The sequence below is a fragment of the Rousettus aegyptiacus genome, unplaced genomic scaffold, assembly GCF_014176215.1.
Source record: "Rousettus aegyptiacus isolate mRouAeg1 unplaced genomic scaffold, mRouAeg1.p scaffold_m13_p_3, whole genome shotgun sequence".
In the NCBI taxonomy this organism is placed as follows: domain Eukaryota; kingdom Metazoa; phylum Chordata; class Mammalia; order Chiroptera; family Pteropodidae; genus Rousettus; species Rousettus aegyptiacus.
The window spans coordinates 114,005,753-114,033,126 of record NW_023416306.1 but is presented as its reverse complement, the minus strand read 5'-3'; the positions used below and the strand labels follow the sequence as shown (position 1 = coordinate 114,033,126).

Genomic DNA, 27,374 nt, shown 5'->3' with positions numbered 1-27,374 from the left:
GCTTGTAGTTGGTAGCTCCTATTGTTCCTTACTGTTTTCCAAAACCCTTCTCTGTCCTTCTCAGTGACTATGTGAGAATCTCCAATATTATATTAGTTAATTCCATTTCTACGTAAGCAGCCAGTCTTGGTTTTGTTATTTCTGTTATTTGTAACTAGGAACCCTGATTGATATGAAGTTTGACACCAGGAATGGTTGCAGGAAATGGAACCACAGAAAAATGGAATTGTGGGGGGACTGGGGTTGGTTGTCTGGCTTATTTGGAGCTGAAGATATGAAAAATCCAGCTGCATAGGCATGAGACTCTGGCATATCATAACATTCAGTGGCAAATCAGCAAGTAACTCATCTGTCAACTTCTAGAATGAAGTGGTCATTGAAGTAAAAAGACTTTTGGAGCCAAGTGGCAGCTTCCTAAAATAATGTGACGGGATGAGGGTTTGAAGAACTGGGGCGATATTGTAGCTGCTTTTAACAGTGCTGGACAGCTTAAAGAAAGAGAATATTAACTGAAATTCCTGAATTTTTTTCTCTAAGCATGGATTAAAAACCAGGGACCTACAATGACTGCTCTAAAAGAGTCACTTATCTTTTGTAATTCAGGTTTGAAAAGGTCAAAAGCTAAATGTGGGCTGTCAGATTAGAGTGTCAGTTGAATTCTCAGCCAAGTCACTTACGTTAAGTTTGAGCAGTTAGAGAGAAAGGGTGGGAACTAGAATAGGGGTATGTTAGGGTTGGGTGAACAAAGAGTACCCTGAATCTCCAGTCTGCAAGCCACACCTGCCAGCTGAAGCAGCACCTGCATATCTCTCTGATGAGGCTGATCCTGTCTTGGTTGAGTTTTATGTCACCTGAAGGAGTTGCATTATGAAGTCAGTTTTTCTTATTCCATGTATGCCCCATTCCCAGATCTATAACTAAATTTAGATCCCAACATACCTCAAAATGCCAATGACAAAGTCAAAGCTAGGAAGAGATGGTGTATAGTGCTAGAAAATTACAAAACTTTGCCAATTAATATTGAAAAAAAATCTGGGAAATGTGTGTGAGAATGGATTTTGAAGGTTCTAATGTTTAAGAAAGAAAAATACAATTTTAGATGGGTTGAATTTATTGCTATTGAAGCATTTAATCAGAGGTTCTGGATTCAACATGAATTACAAAAAATAAGTGACTCTTTTAGCATGAATAGGTGATACCGAATCTAGTTGCTTCTTTAATTGGTTGACCAAAACTTGGACTTTGGCCCCACTAGAAAGTTTTTTATAGAATGTAGAAGCAAAGAATCCAAACACTCAGGGAGATAAGATTGTTGGAGGGGATGTGTCGTAGATATTAAACCCAATATTTTAACTATGCCTCTTGACAGAGTCTCGAAGGGATTCCCTTTTTCAAGAGCTTGAGCTATACAGTGATGAGGGGTCCACTAGCATCTTAGGGGAAAAAAAATGAGTGGCCATTCTCCGTAGGCCAGTGGTGCTGAGGTAAGATACTCAATTTGAAATGGGGCTTCCTAATGTTGCTAGAATACGAGGATCCTGGGATAATGGAGCATAAGTAGCTTATCATCAGAAGACAAGGTGGACAGCTACTATAATAGACAGCAGGATGGGCATTTCAATTTGAGTGACCAGCAGGAATTTTTGGAAATGGCTATTGATCACGGGATCTTTGTGACTGAGACAGATAGGCATTTAACAATGCTACTTGTTTTTTACAGTCACAGAACTCTGGGTCTTCTGGCACACAGAGGGTTGATTTTAGCCATTACAATAGGAAATCATAGCCTCTCACCTAATTCCCAGATGGAGATCAGTTTATAAGCCCAACATCTTTTAAGTGAAAGCAAGTCAATAACTTGCTAGATAGGGCCCTGCTAAAGAGACCCGAGTGTGTTTATTTAGAGTGACTGAGGAAATACAAAAATTAGTGGACAGTTGCTCTGTTCAATTGAAGCAACTCAACACATGCCCTGATAGTTGATATATGGCAAATGCTTTTCTCCTCTAGGCAAAAAAGTTGAGAATACTCTAAACAGTTTTCTTTTATCTGGTAAGAGCAGCAGAACAACTTCACTAACTTGTCTCAGAGTTATATATTTTTTTCTGGCTCAATGTCACCATTTCATCTACCAGCTTGTTGACCATCACCCATATACCATGCTATTCTAACATATTGTGAACATGCTAATAGGATCTGGAAAGTAGGATATAGCAGATAGCACTGATGTCTTGGTAAAAGATACATGTATGTTAACGGAAGGAGACAATCTAGTCTCCCGCATCCATACAACAGTGAAGCTTCATTCTCTGTCCCTCACTGCTGACACAGTAATGCTCACTGTGTTCTAGACACTTTATTTTGTAGTTAAAAAATCATGAAAGGGTCATATGCTAGTGTCGTGATGAAAATGAATAAAGGGAAAGATAGTTAAGAAAGTTTTTTTCTTGGCCCCAAAATGGAATTGCTAGATAAAGTAGAAAGTTGTATTTGGAAATGGAGCTGGTTTATGAAATCTATAATATGTTCTATGCAGATGTTGCTAAGTGAAATTCCTTCAGAGACCAGGAAGGTTACATCAATGTATGAGATGGATGAAGGTAAGACAATAGAGGGGATTGCTCTGGCTGATTAGAGAACACACACATTCTTCTTAAAGGCATTTAGGTTTAACAAATTTAAAAACACTAGATTATCCAAAAGAAACACTTAGTTTGTGATGCTGCTATGACCCACAAGTAAGAAAAAATGATTTATGAACTTATAATCCTTTGAGCAAGGATTATAAATAATGCAAATATCACTCATGATGTTGGAGATAAAATCTTAACAGAGGATAAAAAAGGATGTTTATATCATGGTTATGTGCATGAACATGTGCAATACATGCTTCTCGCAGAAAAAGTATTCCATTCATTTGCTAAATATTTGTTAAGTTTCTACCACGTCAAAATATTTTTTCTAGGCTCTGGAGGTGGTGCAGTGATCAGTCAAAATCTCTGCCCCCATGGAGCTTACATTCTGTGGGAGGAGGCAGGCAACAAACAAGTAAATTAGGGAGTATTTACAAAGGGGCAAGTGCTATGTATGGAGAGAAATAAAGCCAGGAAGGGACACAGGAAATGCATGTACAGGTAGAAACTGTTGTACTTTTACATAGAGTGGTCAGGGAGGGGCTCAGTGAAAAGATGACATTTGAACAAATGCTCAGAAGACATGAGGGGACAAGTTTTGAAGATATGGGTGAAAAGCAATTCCAAAAGATGGACAGCAAGGGCAAAGGCCCTAAGACAAGAGCATGTCCATCATGTTCAAGTCAGTGAACAGCAAGGCAGTAAGTGTGGCTGGAGGAAGTGAATGAGGAGGGAGTAGGAAATACAGATAGAAATATGAAACCAAATTCTTAAGGAGTTTGACTTTTATTCAGAGGGAGCTAGGGACCACAGGAAGAGTCTAAGCAGAAAAGCACCTAGTGATTTCACTTACATTTTTTAATAGAATCACTCTGAGCTGAAAATACTCAGTAGGGCAACAAAGAGAAGCTGAAAGAACAGTTTGGAGGCCATGCAGCAATCTGGTGAGAAATGATGGTTGATTAGGTGAGGGGAGATTAGGATTAGGGAGGAAGTGAGAGTGAGTTAGATTTTGGATATATTTTGAGGTAGGACCCAAAAGATTTCCAGATACATTGTACATATGGTGTGAGAGAAAGGTAATCGGTTATGTTGGCATTTTGCAAGGATAGTCTAAGTGGGATGATTTTAGACATTAAAAAATGGTAATTATAGGAAGGGACTTCATATCCAGAAGCACTTACCTGAATCCACTTCTCTGTGTTTCTGTTTTTATGCATTTTGTATTTTAGCCTATTATCCTTAAATTAATAGTTATTATTGGATCTAGGGGGAAATTGTGGTTTTATTCCGCTTACTTGAAGTTAAAATATTAATTTGAAATTTGATTAAAAGGAAATAAAGGCTGTTCATTATTTTATTAGACTTCCAGAGACAGTATTTTCTATATTATAGAATCAAAGTACAAAGATTTAAAGCTTTTACTGCATATTTCTATTTCTTCAGCCAAGACATTTTAACATATTCCAATAGGTCATGTTTCTAATTGAACATCAGTTGTACTTGACGGTCTTGATATCATTCATATTCCATTCTAAATAAGCGACTCATTACCCTGACCTGGTGCAGAGGCTGGAGCTTGTCCTAGCTCATCACTGGAAATTAAAGAGAGAATGTTAACATGACACAATTAGAAAATAGGGTCCCTACTCATGAAAGGCTATTTTGGTTTGTTTATATGAAATGTTTATTTACCAATAAAGAACCTTTGAGAAAGCTCTTTCCCTATAAATACTTATGAAAAGAAATGGTTTTCTGCTTTGCTCAAGGCTTTCTATATAAGCGCATGAGATTTCCATAATTAAATCTAACCACAATCAAAGACTGTGATTATTATTCAGTTCTATTTTAATGGCAGACCAAATTAAACCTCTATGTCAGACTTGTAGTGAATATTGCAATGATAGGCCCAGAATATAGATGTTTTATTGTACTGGGGAATTTTTGTGAATCGGAAGCATTTTTCCTTGGTCAGTGGACATGAAGTTGGTAGGGATGGGGGACAATCTTTGTTTGCACCGTCTTTGCCCACAGGTGAGTCATTGCCTGTGAAGGGTGATATGGAGAGTACCAGAAGTATCCTCTCCCTTCAAACAGTATGTCTGTCTGTCTATCCTTGCTGTGATCTGAAATATTAGGGAACTCTTTAGGAATTAAAACATTGTTATCCACTTGGCCCAAATCATAAGTGAAAGGTCAATAATTGATTAAACCATTATCTTCCAAAGCCATGTGGGGAAAGCAGGGTCCAGAAGGAACAGGGAACAAGGGAGAGAAGAGGGGCTGGTACATATCCTGGGACCACTGGCTAGTAAGGGTACAGACTAAGACCATTGAATTTAATTTCTAGGAGTGTGGTGCCACTGCAGAAGATGACGAGTACCCAAAGACTGTTTCATGTAGCCCACAAATCTTTGCCTTATATAGCTCTTATGCCATAGACCTGGGGACACAGAAATGAGGAGGACCTGGTTCTGGCCTTGAAAAGCTTAACATCTGTCAGAGAAGGCAGACTCAGAGGGTGCTGTGCTAATGTAACCTGGAACTCCAGGTTTGGGGGAGGCCGAGGGCAGCTGTCATCCACTGGTAAGGGCCTCTTGTTCACACTTCTGCCTTGGGTTTATGACGTGAAAGGGACTCTGACTGTGTACCGTTTTCAGAGGTAAGATAAGGTGCGGTGCGGGCCTGTCATGGTAACATGCTGCTGCTAGAGTGCTCTCCTTGGAAAATGGAGCTTAATCAACTCTAAGCATTTCTGTGACGACAAGTAGAAATATGAAAAGCCCTGACTTTATATTCAGCTTCATTTTTTTACTAGTTCTGGGTCTTGGACCAAGATATTTAATTCCTCTGAGCCTTAATTTCTTCATCTGTTTAATGCAGAGAACATTTTCCCAGTTTCCTGTACTGGGTGGTGGGGAGTATAAAATGGAATAATGTATGTCAACATTCCTGGTACACGGTGGATAGCTGAAGACTATAAACCCTGTCTAGTCCATGCCTCAACCTTAGGGCAGCTGCCTAACCAGGGTTAGTTTGGATGCATGCCTGATATGAGACCTGACGACCAGGGAGGGTGGCAGAAAGAGTTATCCCTCTCTAATAGCCTCATGCTGTATGTGGAAGGAAAAATTTTTAATTTAAATTTAAGCATCATTTAAGTGAGAGTACACATCAATCTATATCCTTCTGAATTTGGATCTAATTCACTAATGAATTTTTTGTTGTTTTTTGCTTTCTAGAGAATTTAGAAATTCTCGAGAATTAAATTCAGGAGTTAAAGAACCATGAGCCCACAGTTTGGCTCACAGCAAAACTTGGAAGTTGTTGTTCACAGTATATTATCCTTATATTCAGTGGCAGCGTGATTTCTCTTTCAGATTGGCAAATGTAAAAGGACAGTTCACTGAGCAGCAATATTCATAGGGAGCTTCATGTTTATGTAATGACGTCGGGCTTTGTGTGCTGTGCAGAATGTACAGGGGTAATTAGATGTTTCAGATACATGTCTAGACAGGGTAAAGCTTCAGGAGCACTTGCCTAACCCTGGGAAAAGCTACAGGTCTCCCGTTTGTGACCAGAAAAAAAGCTCTCCTTGATCAACAAGTTAAATGTGGAGTTAACTCTCTGGTGCTAGATTTACATCCAAGAGGAAAATCAGATCTGATGAGATTTTACAGGGCCCATCATTTGTTGAACGAGACTAGACCTAACTGTGTGGCCTGAACTGGGGGTGCTAACAATATTGCCTAAGTATCTTTCTACTATCCAGCTATGGGGCCTGGATGCCCACTTTTAGAATTACCTCTATGGATAAAGTAATTCTGATTTGAAAAAGGCTTCTGTAAAATGTGAGCTTATTCATCGGGAAGGTTATGCAGTGACCTGGATTGCTTAGTCTTAGGGACAGTAATGAGGAAACATATCTCAGGATAGGTAAGTTCTAATGTGGGGGCTATATGGAACATTTTAAAAAGTTTAGAACTGAGTGTGCTTTTTGAAGGGGTTGTGGTCAGGTGGAGAGGACTGAAGAGGCAGCATGAGGTCTTTGGATACCTTAGGGAAGGGAGCAGAGAAGGAAGGGAAGGGAGCAGAGAAGGAAGGGATTGCCGAAAGGGGAAAGTGTTCTGAGTGTGCCTGTGTATGTGTGCACGCACATGCATGTGCACACACAGGAAGCAAGGGATAAACCCTTTTCACTTAAATCCCTGTGCTTCACAAGTTTTATCTCAAGCCTTGAGACTGATTATTTTGAGCAAAGATAAAAAGTATCTCGAACCCAGCCCCTTTCTGAGTCCTTCTGGCACTGAAGACTTAATAGTGTCTGCTCTGAAGTGAATACCTTCCTACAGGGTTGACAGAGATTCACATTCCACCTTTCCCTCTTGTGTGCCCTCTCCTAACATCTGATGACCTCTTAGCCCCCACACTAATCCACTGGAGTACACATTGCAAATTGTTAGTTGTGAGATGATCAGTAAAGCTCTATTCCTGGTACCCCAGAGAGACCCTCAAGGGCAGGAATGTTGAACTTGGAATGTGAAGACTTCCTAAGAGGGATCATCTAGCCACTATCACTATCAGCTTCTCAAACTGAAGCTTAACATTACTATTGATATTTTTGGCACCGATTGACATCCTGCCTACTCTGCATGAGTCACGGTGCTAGCAGCTTCACACATGTATATGGTGCTCATTGCAAATTGTTCATTGTTAGTATTCTTCAAAACTAGTTGTTAGGAGCCAGCTAGTTGTTAGTGCTTCTATTTTACAGTTTAGAAATGTGAGGCTTTGAGAGGTCAAGTAATTTGTTCAGGTGTAACAACGGGGGAATGAGCAAGCTCGGATTTCAGCTTAGAAATGCCAGCCTCCCTCTACTACTCTGTGCTATTGTTAAGGGTCTTTCCTCTTCATCTGGGAGTTTCTGTGTTTTTCAAAAAGATAGCACACAACCTAAGGAACACTTAACTTGGGTAATTTTACCAAATGGGCTATAAATAGCTGTGGGAAAACAACATGGACAAAGGGTGCAGGAGACACATCTAAGATGTGGAAGAATGTCACCTTTTTGCATGGCTTGCCTAGCCTCTCATTTTGATACTTAAGTTTCTGCTGACTGGTAGGGTCTGCTCCTGCTTAACTCCCTTTAGAACTCAGGCCTGATCTTGTACTCTGCCTACCCAGAAGGAGGGCAGGCCTCCCCTGTCTGCAGATGGTGTGCTTTAGTCCAGAATACTATACCATGACATCTTTTATACCTTGTGCTTGTTATTTTCTTTCTGTTTGTCTTGACTCTCAAACCAAAGCTGACTTTGGCTTTCTCCTCTTGGGTCCAATTCATATTTTCCCTGCAGCTACGTTACCTCTGGCTGCCCTGGGCAAATGTCCTCCCAGGACTCCAAGAGATTTTCTGTTTTGACCCCACCCCTTGGGCAGTGCTCTGCTGTTCCCATCTAGCCATGCCAGTAGGAACCAGCTATTAAGCCCGAGCTCCAAGGATCCTGAAGCATCACTTTCCCTCCTATGGCCTTGCCAATGCTGGTCATAGCTCTGTAATCCCTGCCCCCTGCCAGCACCCTCCTACCAGCCTTTGACCCATTTGCAGAGACTGCGGTGGAGTTGCTGGCCCTGTGTTCCCAGGCCCGCCCTGTACAACTCAAGCTGCCACTTCTAGAGCCCTGGCCAGAACTTGGAAGCTGTTGCTTATTGTGAATGTCTTAGTCTGGAAGAGCAGAGCCTGAAGCAAAAGCCTATATGCATACTACCATTTAATTGGCGAAAGCAATACCAGAGAAGCAGAAGTGGAGAGAAAATGGAGTAAGACTGAAAATGAGAGCTATATTACTGATCTGACCACTGCTTGCTAGCAAGTATAGCTGATTGATCTTATGGGACATCTTCAGAGATAATCTGTATGGGTGATTACCTTCAGGAGGGTCTTGCTGGGGGAGGGATTTTATTCACTGGCTCTTCTCCCCTTTTGGTCAATATCTACCCCAAGGGCAGACTTGCATTTCTAGTTTGCACAAGTAAGTCCAGAAGTGGCCAGCTGATAATCTCATACTTATTTGCAACTCACACCTCAGCAACAATAGAGAAGTTCTGGGTGGGAGGCAAGAGGGGCGGGATGTGCCTGTGGGTGACTTGAGGGCCTATGCAGTGACATCAGTAGTGATCCCTGGATCCACAGCTGTGGGGGCTGCACAAGCCACGTTAGTACCAGTCAGCCTGGCAGCAGGCAAATGCACAGATCTGGGTGAGGGCTAAATTAAATCTTGCTATGTTGGAGTATTCTCTATGCTGTACACTACATCCCCATGACTTATTTGTTTTATAAGTTTGAACCTCTTAGTCCCATTCATCTTTTTCCCTCCCTTTTTTGATTTTTGTTGGAGCATTTAAATTTTTTTAAAAAAATTAAAATATAGTTAACATACAATATTGTATTAGTTTCAGGTGTAGGCTGTAGTTATTCAACATTTGTATACCTGAAGAAGTGATCATCACCAGGATAAGTCCAGCAACCATCTGACACAGTACAACACTATCACAATGTTATTGACAGATCTGGGTGAGGGCTAAATTAAATCTTGCTATGTTGGAGTATTCTCTATGCTGTACACTACATCCCCATGACTTATTTGTTTTATAAGTTTGAACCTCTTAGTCCCATTCATCTTTTTCCCTCCCTTTTTTGATTTTTGTTGGAGCATTTTAATGTCAGTGCAGCTTGGCTCCTGGGATTGTTTGTACTGCTAGGAAACTTTTTGTCCATTCAAGGGAACTATTCAGTTTCCTTTTCTAGTTCCCAGGGATGAACATCAATCTGAGGGGTCTCTGTTATGTTGGTGTTCAACTGAGTGTTCTCTCTAATTGGTGGGTCCAGATAATGCTACAATAGTGAGATACTTCTCAGAGCAAGAGACAGAAGAGCTGTCAGCTGATCAATGTGACATTGATCACATATCGAGGGCCTGTGTCCCTGAAAAGCAGTATTACTCATGGTCAAATCATGAAGACTTTGTCCAATCCACTGACAGGCTTGTGAAGACAGGTACTACCTTCTAGGCCATGTTTCAGCAGCAGTAGATGGCCTCCTCTGTGCCCTCCTAGACTGGGTGTGAGTGGTGGCCATTTATTTTCCTTAACACCTGCTGGATATTCTCCCCTGACCAGACCTTAAATGAGCCCTGATGGAGGTGATCCTGCAGGGACCACAGCACAACCACCTGCAGGCCACCTCAGAAAATGCATGTTGAAGATTCTGGAGACAGAGTTCTGAGTTCACCTTCTCCTCATTTTGGAAGTTTAGATGATGTCAAGAGAAGTATTTAAAGTTCTAGAGAGGCAGTCCTGTGAGCATACAGATGTTCTTTAGGTTTTGATTATACTGAATTTTTCTAACTTGACTCATCTCTCAGCTGACCTCCTACCAAAAGGTGAGGCTCAATCTGGACTCTGGCTTTAGGTAAGGCATTTAAATACCTAGTTGCCTTCTTGACTTCTGACCCCTTCATGGCCTCCCTTGACACAACTTACCTCTATATAGTGAAAATAGACTTTTCAAATTGAGAGTAGGGAAGACTATACAAATGATTTTCATAACTGTTACTATCCAGTAAACCAGCGATCTGCATAGCAGTGGGAGTTAGTTGCTCTAAAAGTGACATCCTGGATATATTTCCTGGGGAATTGGGGTTTAGGTGAATGGCCCAGCCTGCCGTGACCCAAAAAGTGCTCTGTATCCAAACTTGCTCGCCTCATTCCCAACAACTTCCTGGCCAAGCTTTGTTTTGCTGGGAGTTTGTGGGGCACTCAGACCAGCTCTGGCACCTGAGCTGAGAAGCACCATCACGGAATGCTCACAGCAGCCTTTTGCCAGGCAAACCTATCAGGCAAAACCTTCCAAGCCCTTTGGGGAAGATCGATGACCTGGGCAAGGGTGGTCCTGAGATAGGTTTTTAGGCAACCAAAAACTAAAGGAGTTCATGGCCTGTTACACTGACATGCCAAGCCCCACATAAAAGCAGGCTTCCAACACCACCACGACGTTCATGAACTCACTTTAGAGCTGCTCGCCTTGACCTACTTCTCACTCCATGTAATTCTGTTGACAGATTCTCTCGGCTTCTGACCTGGGGGCTGATTCACTTTCCTGTTTACAGCCTTACCTCAACCCTTATTCCTACTATTTTACACAATTTCTCTGTCAATGACCTTTACTTCCCTTTGGACTAGAGTTCAGATTCTCCTCTGGCCAGACACCCTCTGACTATCCTGGGTAAAAATAATCCAGATCTTGCCTGGCTCCTAGGACACTTGGTCACTTATATGGCCTCCTAAGAGCATTGTACCTGTTGGACTTGCCTTTATATGATTCGGGTAGCCTCAGTGTAAGAACAGAATAGGGGAAACAGAGCTAGGAGGGGAAGGATGAATAAGGCTATTCCTTCATGAATTATTAGCACTATTGATGAACACCAATCATTATACCCCCATGATTTTTAAAATGAACACCAATCATTATACCCCCATGATTTTTAGACTTATTTAATTTCAAAGAGCCACAGGAAGTATTAAGAACCTCTTGAGGCTTTATGAGCCTAATTGGAGTATATTGACTTGATAGTCCTGCTTCATAGTCCAACTGGAAGTATAGCTTATTCTATCCACAAGTGAATACTTTCTGACAAGTAATTCTGCTTTTGTATCTCCATGAACTAACTATTCAGTGAGTAGTCAGATTGAATGGAATCAATCAAGTTTTGAAACACCTTGATTACTAATCTTTTAGTTGGCTACAAACTTCATTATCTCTAAAAAGATTTATTTTGGGGTCTCTGCTCTGCTTATGCCTTCTTCTTTGGGAAACCCCCTTTACCCACAGCCCTGCCAAAATCATGGACTTGGGTGGCCACATTCATACCATTTAACCTTCGCCACAGGTAATTGGAGTAGTGGTGCACACTTGGCACTGATATTGTCAGTCCATCATCTTGCTTGAAAAGTTGAGCTAGTAGACATAGAGACCATTGTCAGTTATTGGTGGGTGCCAGACTCTTAAGGTCATGTTGAATGAGGACCTGGACCATTTATGCTACATAGGCAAGCTGAGGTTGTAAAAGAACAGAAACCATCAATAATCAGGGAAAGCTAGTTTGCAGAGAGGAGGACGCATCAGACAAACAAAGGGTTAAGGGACTACAGAGACTCAGTAAGAGAATGATGAGTCACATGATTTTGGTTCCTGGTGGCTTCTCAGCTGCGGACCTTAAAGGCCTGTCTATACTTCATTTCCTGCTGTTGGTATCTTTGAGGTGACTTCTTAGATCCTATAGCAACACTCACCCTTACCATCTGAGATAGTTTTTCAGACAAGGAAAAACTGAAGGAGTTCATGGCCTGTCCTCCTCCCCTTTTTTTGAGATAAGGATGTCTTCTGTTCCTTATGGCTAAAAAACCTCCATTAAAACTAACTGCTTCTTAGGTGTTGCCTGCAGAGGCTACAACAGACAGTTATAAACTTATATCTTGGTAACTAAACAAAGGGTGGAATATTTTCTAGTTGCTTATTTTAAAGTAGAACTTGATGTCATTGAATGCCATTTGAATCCATATTCTTGTTGTTAATCATTTAGGACATTCTGGCTTTCCACCCTTTTCTTACTTGTGATAATAGTATTGGCTTCGTAGGGTGGGTCTTTAGGAACTCAGCATTTGTGGAGAAAAAAGGAATCGGATATAAGCTTACATCAAAGGATATGATTGCCTCTGCTAGTTTATAGGGGCAGACTTTCTGATTATCTGTACCAGAGACATAATCTTGATTGCATTGTCAACAAATTCAATCCTCAAATAACTGAAGATTTTTATGGCTGGAGAAACTCCAGATATATAGCATAGGAGACGAGGCAGGGGTGAGGATGAGGTAATCCAGTCTGTGATCCATCTCCAGCAATTGCAAGTTTCCCTCTTCATCAGATTTAGCTCCTACACCAAACTGGTATTTATCTAGGTGGGGAAGAGTAAACAGTGGGCATCCTGGGAATGGAGCTGGGGTTGGCTTTTTTTTTTTTTTTTCTGAAATGACCCAAAAAGAGAGGACACTATGTAAGTTTACATGAGATACTAAACAAATACGGGTAATAAAATCCAAAGTTAAGTGAAATACTCTACAGGAAGAGTTATTTATAATATTTTTTTTATCTGAGCGAGTAGACAGAAAAATGTCAGTTGGGAAAAGGATATTTAGAAAATAGTAGAGGGAGAAATCATTTATAGTGAGAGGATTTCGTAGTAGTTGGGCCCATACCATGTGGACCCAGACTACCTAGGTTCAAATCCCAGGTCCACCACTTAGTAACTATAGGACCATGGAAAGGGTACTTAATTTCTCAGTTTCTTCATTTATTAAACAGAAATAGCAATAGTAATTACCTCATAGGTTTGCTGTGAAGATTAAAAGAATTGACACATGCAATATGCATAGAGCAGTATCTGGCCTAGAGTAAGTGCTTAATAAATGCTAGTTATTACTATTCTGTAAAACATCACCTGGTGTGCCAACAAGACCAGCAACATGCAGGAGAACTAAAGCTACAGATGTTCTATATTCTTTTCCTAATGAGAAAATCCAATACATTTACTCTTTGACTGTGGAATGTGTGTGTTTTGGCTAAAACAAGAAAGAAGATCCATAAAAAAGGCTACTAAGATGAAGGTGGGAAGAGAGGGGCTTTCGTATAAGGAGAGAAAATAGATTGGACTCTAGTCTGGAAAAATGAAGACAGAGATGCACTATGATGAATTTTATGAAGGACAGGAATAGCATGAATAATAACTTGTTTCTGAAATACTGGAAAATTAAAACTGGCGTGAAAGACAAATACTTTGAGGTGAATACTTGAACAGATGGTTACTTCACTATGTTTGCACAAAGTCATTCAGTTATGGAGCTCACCAGCTCGGAAGTTTCAAAGCAATTTGGATGAAAGGTATGTGTCATGGTCCCTTAGCTATCACGGGTAGTTAAGGATGTTTGTGATAGAGCCCTAGTTTAGCCTAGTTCAGCATTTGTAAATAACTTATATTAATGTGGTATCTAGCTACTTTAAAACACTCAGCGACGTTAATTCATTCAATTACTACAACAGCAATTTACTGAGTTTATGCTGTAGTCAAGGCTCTGCAGGGAATCAAAAGATGAGAAAGATGACTTGTGTTGAAGGTTCTGCTCTGCATTGCCACTCAGAAAACACTATAAGTAAATTAATTTAATTTGAAGGCTTAATTTATTTGGTTCACTTTTACTTATAACGTTTTGAGACCAGAGGATTTTTAGTTACTTTTTGAATTCATAATTAGTATTTTGAAGAAATTAAAGAAAAAAGTTCACTTTTTGTTATTGTCTCGTTTTCATAACTTCTGCCCAAAATAACTTATATTTATTTTTATTTTATTTATAAAAAGCCATTTTAGAGCTAAAAGTTAATTTAGAAATCACCTTTAGTTCCTTATTTCACAGCAGGAGACATGTCTCTTAGGTGACATGCAAAGATGGCAGAACTTGAACCCAAGCCCAAGTTCTAGTCTTCTGTGTTTTCTTTCCCATCAGTCTGCTTCCTCAGAGGATCAGGGTGATTGCATGATAGGTAAGCTTATTTCTGTGTATGCACAAACTCAAATGTGTTATTCTTCATCTTGGAGCAACCAGAAGTAGATTTACTGTGAAGCCAGTGAAGCTGAAGCATCAAGACGCCCCTCACTTATATGAGCCTTGAGTGGGGAGAGGAAGCCAGGTTGCAATCAGGAAACATTTCTGCATAAGCATTTCTGATAAATGCCCTAAAGAGATAATGTAAGGATAGATTCAACTTTCTAAGGTTCCAGTAATTTGTCGTGATTTTTTATATTCTAAAAAACCCCTCACTTTTGTACTTACTTCCTATTTGTAATTGTGTGTGTGTGTGTGTGTGTGTGTGTCTGTGTATACATATATATATATATTAAAAGAAGCACCCTACCCCTGCTCCAAGATTATATACATTTTAGGCTCTTTAAAACCTGGATCTGCTTCTGATGCCCAAAGATATAATCAGTTGGGAATTTCATTTTAATTTTCCGATTTTTATTTTTAAATTAATTTTATGAAACAATTTGAATGCATTTAAATTACTTTTATTTTTATATTTTATTTTAAGTTAATTTAAAATTTTATTGTAATAATAAAATAGAGAAAAAGTTGTGTTAAAATGTTTTAAAAATGATGCTCCTTGCCCCATCCTTCCCCACCTCTTAGTTTTGCTCACTAGAGTCAACCGCTTTTAATTCCTTTAGATTTTTTTCCTGTTTACCTCTATATTGTTTTTTTAATAATTTACTTTATTGATCAGTTTTATACCAATTTACAGTGATGTAAAGTTTTAAATCAATAATACAATGGTATCATATTATTTTATCAATTATATATTGACTTCCTGTGATGGTAGCTAAAGATTTAACTTTGTTACCCCTTTTCTCTCTTCCTGTTTCCCCAAAATAGTTAAATCACAATTTTTGGTTACCTCAGTTATTACTATTCATATTACAACAAAAACAAGTAGTGTCCTCTGGTATCCTTTCTTGTTTGTTTGTTCTAGAGATAATAATGATCTTTTTCTGCTTAATTTTCTGTGTTATATATTTGAAACACTACCTCTTCTTTCTTTTCGTATAGCTTTTTGTTCACTGAGTTCTTTTGTTTTTGCTTTTACTTAATTTCTCTGTATCTTGCCAAATACATCATCAGAACTGTCAAGCATCTATCTTATCAATATTATTTGTGGAAGCGGTGAAACATTCTAGATAAACTACCAATCTTTCACCTCTCCACCCTTTCCCCCCCAGAGACCTCCTTCCGTAATTCTTCATCCTCCTGCTCCAGGATAGATGGATTTTTTTCTAGTGTCTGGAAATTTTATATGGTAAGCCTTTAGTGAGGATGTTTGGTAAGGATGAAGCTCAGTGGGCTCTTTCTAAATCCGAGGGAATCATCTACTTATTTTAAGCAATTTTATATAAGCAGATTTTAAAAGTGTATTTTAAGTATCTAATACCATAAAAGGACAGACAGCCTTCATTTTTTAGCTGACTAGATTTACAGAATAGGGTGAAGGGAGAGCTCCTAATAATAATGGATAAAGTACCACAACTGAAAGCCTGAAATGTCTAGTGATTAAAAGCAGGATTTGCTAACATATAATTTAACTCCTATTTTTCTGTCATATGTTAACCTTAGGGTGAATTATATGAATTTTGAATCCCAGATAATTATTAAGAATACATTTCCAGACAATTTCTTGTTATTTTCAAACTCATAAGGGCGCTTGCCACTATGAAAACCAGTTTTTAATTTATAGAAGTTAAATATAATAGAAGACACACGATATATTTTGAAAGCATGATACAAAATTTGTTTTGCATACTATTTTTTGTTAGTTGCATTAGAAGCATTTCACAATAATGGGGAATTAACTTTACTAGTACCAATAATAGCTCCCCACCCCAATACTTTATATATGCAGAATATTTGGTTAATTCTTATTGTGTACTATAAAGGGAGGCCAATGGATTTTTTTTTTCTTTACTAAAGTAGAAATTAAAGCCATTGCTGTTAATGATTAGGTTTTCTTATGGAGGATTTTCTGTTATCAGATAATTCATTACAAGGTAAAGGAGGATTTATGTTTTCTTAGATAATCCAATATGTAAATCAAGGGTGGTGCTCATTCTTTAGAGAAGGAAAAGACTATTTTCAGTGTGTTTCTATGTATTTTATTCCTATTCCTTTTTGAGATTGTTGCAATTCAAGTGGCATGCTGCTCAGTTGAATTCTTATAGAACATAATCCTATACTTTCATTTGATTTATTTTCTGAGAACATCACTGGAAGAAAAAAGATTTTGAAATCCGTAAGATCTTGGTGGAAACACTCAATCCTGATAACTTTTACAAGCAGAGATTAAATGTGTTTGATCAAGTCCTCCTCCCAGAATGCACTGCTTTTGGAATGCCCCTGGCCTCTCTAGGCCTGTAGCTTTGAAGCATCTACACATCTCAGGATGCACCACCCCATCACCCTTCCTTTTCTGTCTTCAGTGGTATTGTCTGTTGAAAGTTGTGGACAGACACAGGAGTGGTGAATCCCTGGGGGCAAGGGTAGCCTACCCTGTTTGCCTGAGATTTTTTTTTCCAGTTAAGAAATTGGATGGTGATGGGATTCACACTGAGGAGTGGTAGGAACAGAAATACCTACTGGAGATTATGGCAGGATTCCTGGCTGTTTATCAAAGAGTTCATTGCTTACTTCCTGTTTGATGTTCCAAGCCTTATAAAACTGAAGGTGCTTTTCTAATATCTCTATTTCAGCTCAAGTTACTTCTACGTATAGAAAGAGTATTGGTTAATTGGTGCAGTAATTCATTTCCATCAGTGTTGTGGGACCTTTTCCTGGATCTTAGCATATGTGATTGGTTCTAAACTTATTCTCTAGGGGTGCTGTACATTTCTCCTGCAATTCTGGATTCTTTAAAATGAATGATTTTGCTGAGTGTTTTGCATAAGGGGTTTCTGGGCACTTGCATTTATATTTTATTACTGGAAGCTTACCAAAAATAAATGTTTACTCAGTCAATTGACTATGAAAATTTTTGGTTTGTTTCATCAGTTAGATTCAACATCAGGTCTCTCGGAGGAACAGTTAAGGTGTCTTCTGGATGAATGCACATTCAAACAAAAATCTATGATTCAACTTTCTTCAGAAAGAGAAAAGAAGGACATTGAGGATATTATGCCTGAATCCCCCCAGCTCTCCAGATCTATCTTCTCTGAGTTACCAACTATGTCAGAAACAGAGGTCAGAAGCACCAAGGTGGAAGATGCAAATAAGCATGAGAATGCAGAATGTAAAACATCTACAGGCTACTATCTCACCAAAGCCTTGACTGGGCATTACATGTCACAAGCTCTTGTTATCGAAGCTGAGAATATGAACTGCCTCCAATTTTCCAAGGATGAGGTTTTTAGTGATACAAAAGACTATTTTATGTCAAAGACTCTTGGCATCGGAAGACTGAAAAGGCCTTCTTTCTTGGATGATCCACTGTATGGCATCAGTGTGAGCCTTTCATCCGAAGACCAACATCTGAAACTCAGCCTTTCAGAGAAACCAAAAACAGGTAAGGCTTGAGAGTATGTGTTTTGGTGAAAAATTCTTACTAAACATCTCAATATAAAAGTATTATAGTTTAAAGTAAAGTAGGATAAAGTAAAGGAGGTATGTTTGTGAGTCATAGATGACGTCTTGATTAAGAGCATGTAAACATAAGTATATATTTATCAGTGTTTGTATGAGATCAAAGTTGAGATTAGTACTCTTATGAAATATATTATTAATGATAATTAACATATTCTTTTTTAAATTGGTATAAAATTGGTATATAATATTACATAAATTTTAGATGTACAATGTTATGATTCGACATCTGTATATACTTCAAAGTGATTATTACCAAGAGTCTAGTTACCATCCTTCATCATACAATTGACCTCCTTTACTCATTTCACCTACCCCCAATCACCTTCCCCTCTGGCAACCACCAGTCTGTTCTCTGTATCTATGAGTTTGTTTTTGTTTTCTTTGTTCATTTTTTTCTTTTTTTTTTTCTCTTTAGATTACACACATGAGTGAAATATAGTATTTGTCTTTCTCCATTGGACTTTTTTCTCTAATACCCTCAAGGTCCATCCATGTCATCACAAATGTCCAGATCCCATTCTTTTTTTATGGCTGAGTAGTATTTCAGTAATATGTGTGTGTATATATCACATCATTTTTACTCATTCATTGATGGACACTTAGATTAACATATTCTTGATGGTTATCCAGAAATCAATGTTGATTTCAGAGAAAAAGAGAAATTAGTTTGAATAGATATAAGAATTTGAATAGATTTGCTTAGTATTTCAACTTCCAAACTTCAGTGATGAAAATTTGTTCTAAGGAATTAATTTGTAAAATGCCATTTATTCTTGCAATTTTATGAGTTTCTGTATGCAGACTTTCCCTCTCAGCTACTTATATATTCTCAGCTATTTTGTCTTAATCCAATGTTGCATCTTACAATGGTATAGTGATACAGGATGCAAATTCTATGGGCAGTTTTTGACATAAAAAATTTCAATTATTAATCTGTGTTAGAGGTCTAACATAGTCTGTATTTGGTGAATCTATTTAAATAGCTTCAACTTTTCCTCTAGTGTAGATTAAATATATTATCTGTCGAATATTACTTATTAAATCTATTATCTATTAATTCTGAACTGACTCTTCAGTCCTGTATTTCTATCTGCCTGCAAGGCAATTTCATTGAGATATGGCCTCAAACTGATTTCCTCATCTTTCTTTCAACTCATATTTTCATCTTGACCTCCGTTCCCTCAATCACTCAGGCTCAAAATCTGCATCATCGTTGCATCTTCTTTCTCCCCTGCTTTCTACTTTCAATCTTCAAACATTGGTTGTCTCCTCCTGCAGCATCTCCCATGTCCATCCTTTCCTCGTACTTCCTACTACCTCGACTGGACCAATGCGATAACCCTCTGTCAGGCTTCCCTGCCTCTGGTCTCTTCCCCTCCTCTTGTCATTGTCAACCACCACTAAACTGATTCCCTCAAAGAACAGCTTTGATATCCACACTTCCCAGATCAAAAACCTTCTATGGCTCTTCACTGCCTATTGAATGAAATCTGAATTCTTTCACCTGCTATTCAAGGCCTCCACAATGTGACCTGAAGTTCTCTTCTTAATCAATCTCTGACTAGTCCCTAGATGTTCTTCAGATTATAGCTAATCTGGTCTCAGGATTTCCTAAGTTCCTCAGGAATGCTCAGGTACCCCTTCAACTCTGAATGTAACCTTCCCTGCCCCACCTCTTTTAAACATTTTATTTCTCCAGAGCACTGGTCCCCTATCAGATCATTTTACACACTCTGTCTTCACCTTGTTATGTGCACACACATTTTCTCTTCCTCAAAATTGTGTGACTTCTTTGAGGACAGAGATCCTGTCTTCTGATTCATTGTTACATCTTCCATCATATCCAAAGTGCTGCCTTAAACCAAGGGCCTGTTTAAAAAATAAAAGAATTTAAATTATCCAGTTTTAGAATAATATATTGAAAATATGGTTTATATTTGTTCTTCACATTATAAACTAAAGCCGGTGGTATCACAAAGAATTATGCAAGCCTCACGTTCTATATAAAGATTTTGAGCTTTTTTAAAAATGAAATTTTACAAACTATAAAGTTTTATCCAGTAGCAGAATTCACTTACAACATGTAATTCAGTAAGATGGGTGTGGTCTGCCTTCACCCATCAAAGATCTTCATTTAATAAATGAAAGACGAAAATACAAAAACTTTGTTCAACTCTAAAATTTTAGTGTATTTTCTTTCTTCTTGGACAAAAGGTTTTTATTAGAGAAAAAATATCTGTATCACCTCTTTGTTTACCCCACACTTACTTAATTGGATGTATATAGGGGCCTCATTCCCATATAGGATCATTCCTATATGGGATCAATGTGTGTGTATATATGTGTGTGTGGGGGGGGAGGTGCTTTAGAACAGCATTTCGCTAAGATATGACTTAACTTCCATGTGAATGTGTATCACACTGATGTATATCTGTTGCTGAACAGAACATGACAAGATGGAATGAACTAAAATTTAATGTGACTTAAAGGAAAGAAACTATCGTGGCGTATTTCTAACTACACAGAACATGCCTCTGATGGCACCAGATAATCCTAATGTATGATTGTAACAACCTGTGTCTGGAGGATTAAGATGGTATAAATGTGAATATGTGCACCATATTTTATTTTCTGTTTATTACATAACAAACCTTAAGGAATAGGTCCTACATTATCATTTTGAGTGTGTTAGCATATCTAAACTTAGAGTTTTTATTTCACTAACCTCAGCATTTATGATTATTAAAATAACTTGCTAATACATTTTATTCTAAAATACTAAATTGTACATTATGTACTTTCTACAAAAGTGTACACCAAAACCAAATGCTAAACCAGTTTTCTGGGCAAAAAGCCCTTTAAAGATGAAATGGTAAGGAGAAGTTGCAGTGTGTTCAGCTGTTACATTATATCCTGGCTCTTTCTCGGGAAATAGATACATGTGAATGTGATTCACAGTAGATTTCTATAAGCAGACAGAAAAGAAATAAATACCATTTATCATTTTCTCTTTCAATAACAAATATTATTGGTATGAAGTTTTCTTTTCCTTGATGAACTGAGGTCTGTTACAAGTGTTAAAATTCTGCTGCTAAAATGCAGCGTCAGATAATACTTCAAAGGAGAACCAAACCTAATGGCACTGAGGACCAAATTAAGTTATGGTATTGAAAAGTAAGGCTTTACTTTACAGGTGTATTAAGTTTCCACTGTGAAATACATCATATTTCATGTTTGTACATTAAGTTTAATGGTAACTACTGTTATTTGACTTTCTGGATACAAGGTTCAGTAAATTCAGTGTTGTGCTCACTCACTGTTGGGGTTCTAGGGGATCAAAAACAGCACCTTCTCTTTCCCACCCAGATCAGAACCAACTGAGAGAGAGATGGGTCCCAGCGAATGGCGATCAAAGAGATCGGCTTTATTGCTGATGAAATGTAGGGGATTGTTGTGACTTGAGTAGGCAGCCAGATTTCCTAATGCTGTACCACCAAAGTAAACTTATACATCCGGTCACTAGCAGAAGCGGAAAATCTTAAGTCCCACCTATGGAGACCTGTTCATGTGGAACTAATAGTATGGAGGAGCAAAGAAGCACCCTTGGAGGGGGCGCTGACTTCCTTGGAGGAAGGGGCTGCCCTGAGTGTGCCATTTCTTCTTCCAAACTCACCAATCAAAATAACTGGCTCTTTTCCCCATCAGGAGAGTATTGAGGTCAGATGCCTCCCCACTGTAAGTTCCTCCACATGGGAGCATGAGAAAAGTGAGAAGTAGGTGTTCCTTGGTACCACTTAACCTCAGAACCACTGCTGCGTACGCTGGCACTTGAGAAGGAAAATGATTCAGGTCACTGGTCAGTATATTATTTAGTCAAATGATCTTATGCTGAATTGCTTTCTAGATCATAAAAAGTATTCTTTTTTGACACAAAACATTTGAACTACTTATTAACAGAAATTCATATAATAAAGAGTAAAACAAATAACGAGTAACAAAAATAGTAGAATAGGGTAAAAAAGGTTACAAAGTTATGTAATAAAGGGGACAGAACTATATTAATTCTTCGAGGAAAACAGTGGATTTCTCATAAGATCCATTTAGTGAATAGTGTTCTTAAAAATACTATAACAAATATGAAAATGAGTTGGGTGAAGTTGTTTTAAAAATAACATCCCTAAGTGAAAACTAGAGTGACCAACTGTTTTGGTTTGCTCAGGAGTGTCCTGGTTTTACCATGGAATGTCCCTTGTCCCAGGAAACCCTCACTCCCTGGCAAACTGGGGTGGTTGGTTGCTCTAAATTGAAACGTAACATAGAAAAATTACCCAAAGGGCAAAGCTAACAGTCCAGGCCAGAACCTAGACAAGCAGAGCGATGCCTGGCTTGCCTACCCACTGGCACAATCTGGCTTGGTGGTTAGGGGCGTGGACTCTGGGTAAGGCATACCTGGGTTTGAATCCTTGCTCTGCTCCTGGCAGGTGATCTTAGGCAAATTACTTAATCTCACTCTCCTCTACACTTTGGTTTCATTATAAGTATGATGGCTTAATATTTACCCTATAGGGTTATAATAAGAGCGAATGAGAAAATTTACATAAAATGATTAGGTCAGTGAGTGGACTTGTTTGGCTTACATGGTATTTAATGTGTAATCAGGAGATTTCCTGTAAATGTCTGGATTTCTGACTTTTCTGACAAATCAGCAGATCCTTCCACCAGTGAGGGAAGCTGAGTAGCAGATGTTCCTTTAGAAGGGGGTTGTACTCTCCAGGAAGATATGGTCCGCGTCCGGCCCTCTCTAGTTCACGGGCTTGGCTCTTTGGAACCCTGTGAACATTATTCCTAACCAGGGTGAGCATTGGGGTCATCTGGGGGAGTTTTTTGCTTGTTTTATACCTATGTCAAAGGCTCTAGCCAGACTTACTGAAATCAGAATTTCTGGTATGGCATGTTCAGCCTGTTAGATTGATGCAAACCACAAGATTTTGCTGTGCATATTTGAGAAATATGGGTTTCAGTTTAGATGTAAGAAAGCTAATTATGTTACTCTATTGTGGTCCTCGGATAGAACAAGTTCTATCAAAAATGGCAACTATACAATCTGAATATACCTCATATTGAAATTCTGCCCATCAAAGTTTTATTTGATTCTAACTTGCTCGATGAAGGCTGGTTGCAGGTGGATTGACTTTTGGCAATGCTGTTGTGGTTTGAAGGGGACATGTGTTAATATATGCTATGATTCATACCACCTGAATAGTTTCAAAGAAACTAGGTTGTATTGAGAAAGTTTTCTTTGTTTTAATATAGTCTTTCTGGTTTGCAATGGAGCAGTGAAATTCTAAAAATAGTAATACTATTAGCTGATTTTTTTTCTTTTAGAAATGTTTTGACTTGCTCTTAGGTCAATCCTTAACTTGTTTTGATGGACTATTTCTCTCAGTGTCTGCCTTCAGGCTTCCCTATTAGTATTTGTTAAATTACTTTTCTAAGGCTGCTAATTCCTTCTTAGATGCTCTTAGTAACTTAATCCTCATCCAAAGTGTATTTGATCAAAACATCAGAGCTGCCATATTAGAAATTTCCAGCGTTCCTTTTTTATATATAACATAAGTACATAGTAAGTTTACATTTGAGGACTTTATCTTTTCGAGTTATTTTTAAACTAATTTTCTTTAGTCCAATTCTTCTTAAGATAGACTGTTCATGTACATATCTGCCATTTATTTTTCTCTACGTATAAATTATCATTTTCTCATTTTGATAGTAGTGTGAGCAGCAGCATATTGGAGAGTTTTAATATTTAATATACTTGTCACTTTCAGTTATTGGGAACTTCTGATTTCATTGCTTTATTCAGATTGGGTAAAATGAAAAATTACTGAAGATCATCTGACTAGACCAGCAGTATTGTCATTATCTGAGATCTTATTAGAAATGTGGAGTCCCAGGCCCTGCTCCAAATCTATTGTATCAGAGTCTAATTTTAACAAATTGCCAGGTGATTTGTATGCAGGTTAAGTGTGAAAAGCTCTATCCTAGATATGGTTTACTAGTCACTCTACCTTAGGATTGTAAAAAATATTAGTATATGTGGTGGTGGTGAAAATATCGGAAGGTATCTTTTTTCCTGCCTGCTCAATTCCTGCTTTTTTTCATTTCTATGAAGAAACTACCTTAAATTTCATCCCGATGAAGATACTATGTCTCCAGATTGTCTTCTCTCTCCAGCCATCCCTATTGTCCTTTTGGGTAACCTTCTCCTTAGCCACCGAGAGCAAGCATGTCCTCACTTGAGTTCTCGACTCTTTCATGGTTATGTATACTTGTGATTTTTAGATATTCCTAGTTGGTATCTGCCTCAAACCTTTCTGACATTTTAAGCTGTACTGAGTCCATTCCTTAGGCAGCACTTCTCACTTCTGGTTGCACGTTAGAATCACCTGGTGAGATTTAAAACAGATCAATATGTCGATTAAATCCAGATGAATTAAATAAATTGCTAAAGTTTGGCTCATCAGTATTTAAGTCACTTTCTGAGAGCAGGGTCTGGATGATTCTGTCATGTAGCCACACTTCAGTGTCATTGCCCTTGGTTCTTCATCTTATTAAGGACATTATTTTAGGATATAAAATGAGTAGGACATAATCACTACTCTGAATTATTTCATAGTCTTTTGATGAAGGCAGGCACTTAAGCAGATAGTCACAGTAGGGTGGGGACAATTATAATAAGAGTTTAGGACAAAGTACATGGCAACACTGCCGAGGGGATGATGAAAACTGGGGAGATGGGGAGATGGGGAGGTGATATTCAAGTTACGCCTCCAAGGATGAGTGGTCCTTTTCTGGGTGAGCAAGGAGAGCACTGTAGATGATAGGAATAGCACTTATGAAGGCACGAGGTCATGGTCTCATCATTCCTCACCTTAGGTGAGGTCTGCTTCATATTCATCCCACCTTCCTCTACATCTTGTTTAATATTTCTTCTCTGTGGGTTGACAATATCACTACATTTTTCACTTTACTCTCTGCAACTACAAATCATTTACCCTTAATTGTTAAGTTGATTTTTTTTTTTAAATAACAGCTTGTTGACATATATTTTATATACCTATCTTAGATTCCTGTGGTTGCCGGAACAAATTATCACAACAGAAATTTATTATTGCATGGTTTTGGAGGCCCAGAGTTGAAATCAAGGTGTCAGCAAGGCCACACTCTGCTTGAAGGCTCTAGAGAATGCTTTCTTCTTTCTGTTTCTCAGGCTGTTGACATTCTTCGCTTTCCTGCTTTGTGGTCACATCACTCCGATCTCTGCCTGTCTTCGTATTGCCTTTTTCTCTGTGTGTCTCAAATCTCCCTCTGTTCTTATAAGGACATTTGTTATTGAATATAGGCCTTTCCTGGATAATCCAGGATGATCTTCTCAAGGTCCTTAGCTTAATTACCTCTGCTAAGACCCTTGTTCCAGATAAGGTAACTTTCACGGGTTCCAAGAATTAGGATATAGACAGAACTTTTTTTGATACTATCCAAGTCAATGGTTTTTAGTATATTCACAGAATTGTGCGTTCTTCACTATCGATTTTATATTTTCTTCACCCCTAAAATAAACACTGTACCCATTAGCAGTCACTCCCCATTTTCCCCAACCTTTTAGCCTGCAGCAATCACTAATCTACCTTCTCTCTCGGATTTCTCCTGGCCTGGACATTTCTCGTAAATGGAATCATGTACAATATGTGGCTGTTGTTTCTGCTTACATTTAACATAATGTTTTCAAGGTTCAACCATGTTGTAGCATGTATTAGTACTCCATTCCTTTTTTATTGTTGAATAATATTCTGTTGTATAGATATGCGAGACACATTTTATTTATCCATTCATTAATTGATGGACATTTGGGTTGTTAATACTCCTTCGCTGTTATATGTAATGCTGCTATGGATATTGATGTACAGATTTTAGATGGATGTATGTTTTCATTTCCCTTGGGCATGTACCTAGGAGTAGAATTGCTGGATTTATGGTAACTGCCAGACTATTTTGCAAAGCAGCTGCACCATTTTAGATTCCCACTAGCAGGATATGAAGGTTCCAGTTCCTCCTGATTCTTTTTTTATTGTTTTTTATTTGGTTCTGTTGTCAATACTGCCTTTTAGATAACCTTCTCACTAATGTTGGTAGAAGAATATTTCCATTTCACTTTTGTGTTATAATTTTTTCTCACATCGAAGAAACGAAAGGTGATCAGTTCTTATCTACTCTAAATATATTATTTATTTTTGGTTTCACCTGACTTCTCAGACTTACTTCAAAGCAAAAAAAAAAAAAAAATTTTTATTTTTTTTTTGATATCTATCTCCAAATCCATAACCATTTTAGCTCTCAAAAAACAAAACATTCTCCCTTGGCTGTAAGCTTAATGAAGGCAGGCTCCTTATCTTTCATTTTTTCTTGTAAACTTTGTATGTAGCTTATAGTGACTGTCCAATAAACATTAAGAATGTGGTTATTGTCTCATGCGTAAAAGGATTTAATGTTTTATAGGCTGAATGATTTTTCTTAATTATGTACACATTTCTTATTGCCTAAAAACTTTGCTTATTGTTTTTCATGTGCAGATGAACAAGAGATTGAAGATGTGACAGAAGAATGTAAAGAATCTTAAGCAAAGACTTGCTGGCTGGGGTGTGCTTTAAGAAAGTTGGTAAATTAAGTTAATTTATACTTTTTCTGATTCTTTGAATTCAGTGAATGCATTGTAGAGACCATTCCTCAAATGATTTTAATATTTGGATTCTTTCTGGATTGCATTTCATCGATATTATTGTTCAATGGTTTTCTTCATTGAAATTCCTGAGAAAATTGTTTTTTATTATTAATCTTGCAACATAAGGAATACATTATAGAAACCAACATTTTATGTGTCGGTATTTTAAAACTGGTTGAAGTGCTATGATTGTTTTGTATTTGATTTTATATGTTACAACTTGACTGTGATTCAGACAAATTTAAACACTATGTATTTTTGTTTTGGCCCGGGTTTTCCTTTTTTCCCTCCTCTCTCATGCCTGTTAAGTACAACTTGCCATAGAAATGAATTTTCTCAATAAAGCAAAGTTCGGATAATTTACTATCTTAAGGAGGAGTTTGAATTATTTGATATATTACTTTCGATTTGCTATCTTTGAGAGTTTGCCTTTTAGAATGTAGCAAATAAAGATCAGCCAGCTACTTTAAAAAATTCTGTGGAACTAAGAGAGAAGGTTTGTCTAGTTACAAGTCAGTAACCTGGATTCATGAGAAAATTTCATGTCAACACTACATATGATGAATTGGCATTAGAACTAGATGTCCAATTTATTTTTGATTAAAAAAAGAGCTGGCTATTGTGCTGCCTTTAATGAAATTTGGAGTACTATCTATGTGTTAGTGTA

The 27,374-nt window shown here is 38.0% G+C and overlaps 1 protein-coding gene across 3 annotated transcripts in view; it reads left to right on the top strand.

The window, feature by feature from the left end:
• FSIP1 (fibrous sheath interacting protein 1) overlaps positions 1–27,070 on the top strand; it is a 146,434-nt gene extending 119,364 nt beyond the window's left edge. For all 3 annotated transcript variants that reach the window (XM_016152185.2, XM_036238522.1, XM_016152186.2), the window contains 2 exons: positions 17,338–17,848; positions 26,559–27,070. In XM_016152185.2, the coding sequence (XP_016007671.2) occupies positions 17,338–17,848; positions 26,559–26,605 (558 nt within the window). In that variant the 3' untranslated portion in view covers positions 26,606–27,070. The remainder of the gene's footprint in view (positions 1–17,337; positions 17,849–26,558) is intronic.
• The last annotated feature ends 304 nt before the right edge of the window (positions 27,071–27,374 follow it).